General features: G+C 45.7%; 1 protein-coding gene across 2 annotated transcripts; it reads right to left on the bottom strand.

Annotated features, from left to right (window-relative positions):
• Positions 1-294: 294 nt before the first annotated feature.
• LOC125524915 (serine/threonine-protein kinase SAPK10-like) lies at positions 295-2444 on the bottom strand. 2 transcript variants are annotated; one of them, XM_048689942.1, is made up of 7 exons: positions 2064-2444; positions 1906-1959; positions 1704-1802; positions 1377-1469; positions 1147-1254; positions 962-1060; positions 295-839 (listed from the first exon to the last, which is right to left on the bottom strand). In XM_048689942.1, exons 1-7 carry the CDS (start codon positions 2328-2330, stop codon positions 672-674), a joined length of 888 nt encoding a protein of 295 aa, XP_048545899.1. In that variant the 5' UTR covers positions 2331-2444; the 3' UTR covers positions 295-671. The 2 variants fall into 2 exon arrangements, with proteins under 2 accessions (XP_048545899.1, XP_048545900.1); XM_048689943.1 differs by lacking the exon at positions 1704-1802.
• Positions 2445-2874: the final 430 nt, after the last annotated feature.

Raw genomic sequence — 2874 nt, 5'->3', positions numbered from 1 at the left:
TCGGTTTAAAAGTTATATCTGTCTATATAAAAAAAATTAAAAATAGGGTGCACGTACCTCACCAAAGCTCTCATCGGTCCTTTTTTGCATGCCTCCTCATGAGTCATGATCATGCCTTGTGGCGAGCAGAGGGATTACGCTTACCTAGCCTTTGGCAAAGGTACTTTTTTTTTTCTAGTGATTCGGGTAAATAAATTGGAAGTGTTTACCATGCTTTTTTATGTGGTAAACGTGCACTTGTGAGCAGTAGCCATAGAACTGATCTGATGTCCAGTAATTTAAATGGTTCACAAATTAAACATTGTTCAACATAACCAACCAGTTCTCATATTAGCGAGATATTCAAGCAATATTACAACAGCATGGTTAATTAATCCAGTAAGCTAAATGTTGTGCAATATTGAAAAGAATGAAAACCATCACGAGCAACAAGAGTAACAATTTGGGGGAAATCAAAGCATGGGCAGCCCAACTAGCGATAACCTCAAATTTATCCCCTTCTGGCCATCTTGTGGTCAAGTTATTGTAGCTATATAGTTTTCCTGCTGCTATGATGTTTTGAGATTTGATACCTTGTAACATATGGAATTTGTTTGAAAATATATCAAATATATATGAGGTGTACTAGCGTGTGGTGATGTCAATATAGGGGTCTGAATCTACAAATTCTTCTATGTCATCGGCAGTAGATATGGTGCCTCTGCCAGTGCTAGGATCTGCATCATCTCATCCATGCTCTGCGTCGGCTGCTCTGCCTCCTCGGTGCTCATTGTGCTATCATCAGCCGGGAGATTCTTCAAGAACCATGGATGGTTTCTTATCTCAGGCACCGTGATTCTCTGTATTTCATAATCAGCACGATAGTTATTCGGTAGTAGTATCTGAAAGGAAATAATATAACACTATGCAAAAATATATGTACTTCCTCGAACAATGTTGCATACACATAGCAGGTACTCACAGCAGCTGGGTCAGCAACAAAGATCTTGGAAATGAGGTCCCGGCACTCGGCAGATAGGTGCAGGTCATTTGGAACTGAGTATTCCACGCTCTGTATCCTCTGGCAATATGAAGTTCTCGTTAGTTTTGTGATCAGAATGGATAGAGATGGAACTGAGAGTTAGATGCTGAAACAGAGAAATTAACCTGAATTATCTTCCTAAAATTTATTGGCTCGTCGTCAGGACACTGGAAGGGGTAGGCACCGACTAGCATGGCGTAGAGGGTCACTCCACAGGACCACACATCGGCGATCTACATTGAGAAATTAACAGAGAAATAGTTCCCGATTGTATGAACTTTCAATCGAATCCATGTATGTATGTGTAACATATTAACATTGAACTGAATTCCAATATGTATGTATGTATGTGTACCTTGCCACCATATTCCCTTTGCTGAAAAACCTCAGGAGCGATGTACACACGTGTTTGGTCAGACGCTCTGGGCGCTCCCGGCTGCGACTGACGCTGCGAACCAATGAAGCAACAGAGGTTCAGGCAGAAAGTACTACTCCGAGTTTGACATCTAACTCTAAGCAGAGCAAGTATGATGTACTCCCTTCGTTCGGAATTACTCGTCCAAGAAATGAATGTATCTAGATGTATTTTAGTTGTAGATACATTCATTTTTGTGACAAGTAATTCCGAACGAAGGGTGTAGACTATTGCAGAAGTGAAAACGAATTCTCTATCTTTGAGTACATTTGAAACGCCAGGGCCGCATATCTTGAGGCGAGGAGGCCCCGCGCAGCCCCCATCCAGCAGAATGTTTTCCAGCTTCAGGTCACGGTGGCAGACTTGCTACCAAAAATTTAGACGGCACAGTTTCAGTACTCCCAGCCTAGCTACCTCCATTGTTTCCACAAGAAGCTGTAATTGGCAGTGGAAGAGTACTAGTCTGTACCATGGAGTGGCAGTAGCTGACTCCTGATACCAGTTGCCGGAACAGCAGACGCGCCTGAAAAAATGGCAAAAGCTTCGACGGTTGGTGGAAAGAAAGGAACGCCATGGCGAAAGAATTGGTAGGTAGGAACCAATAATGGAGGAGTTGACCCGGCGGACCTCGTCCTCGCCGAACCGGCCGGCGTCGCGGACCCGCCGGTGGAGGTCGGGGGCGTGCTCCGAGACGACGGCGAGGTGCGTCGGGGTGAGGACGACTTCCCTGAGGCGGACGACGCTGGGTTGGCGCAGCGACCGGTGCCTCATGATCTCCCGCCGCACGGCCTCGTCCACCTGCTCCCCTCGCGGGATGTACGTGACGGCCACTAGCTGCCCGTCGGCGCGGCTGCGCATGACGTCGGAGCCGGGGATGCCGGTGTACTTGTACATCGATTCCTGAGCTCAGCGTGGACTCAGTTTTGCTGTGGGTCGGGCAGAAGAGGAGCAATAGGCCTATGAGTCAAAGCTCCCCTTCTCGGTCTCTTTCTCCTTTTTTGTAGGGAGTCTCTTTTTAGGAGTGTCAAGTCATCAACGGCTCAACCAGACTTTAAGCTTTTTGCGATGCTTGAGGACGTTTGCCGAGTGTCGGCCACAGTGCACTCGACAAAATTGGTGGACACGTGGCTCCCGATTGTGGTTTTGTGTTTGTCGAGTGTCGGTCAGATGAACATGCAGTAGGTGTTGTTTCCGTCAGCTGGCTGTCAATCACATTTACTTTACCGATTACCCATTTACGACACTAGGCAAAAAAGTTTGCAAGTGTCCAACGAAAAGAATTTGGAAAAGACCACTATACCAGGACTATTCTCACCTTGAGCTCAAATGAGCCCGTATGAACAGAAAAATCATTAAAAAATCAAAAATAAATACATCATGACATTTTTTGTGTGCGGTACATTGACGAATGTTCTGAATGCTTGCAAAATTTCAGCAT

The sequence above is a fragment of the Triticum urartu genome, chromosome 7, assembly GCF_003073215.2.
Source record: "Triticum urartu cultivar G1812 chromosome 7, Tu2.1, whole genome shotgun sequence".
Lineage (NCBI taxonomy): Eukaryota > Viridiplantae > Streptophyta > Magnoliopsida > Poales > Poaceae > Triticum > Triticum urartu.
Note: the sequence above shows the minus strand (reverse complement) of the source record. Positions and strands in the feature narration are given on the sequence as shown.

Coding starts and splice junctions, on each gene's coding strand:
- LOC125524915 (XM_048689942.1), bottom strand. CDS start 2,330: ATGTACAAGTACACCGGCATCCCCGGCTCCGACGTCATGCGCAGCCGC. Junction 1,255..1,376: donor AAAGGGAATATGGTGGCAAG/GTACACATACAT, acceptor TTCTCAATGTAG/ATCGCCGATGTGTGGTCCTG. Junction 1,061..1,146: donor ATTTTAGGAAGATAATTCAG/GTTAATTTCTCT, acceptor TCATATTGCCAG/AGGATACAGAGCGTGGAATA.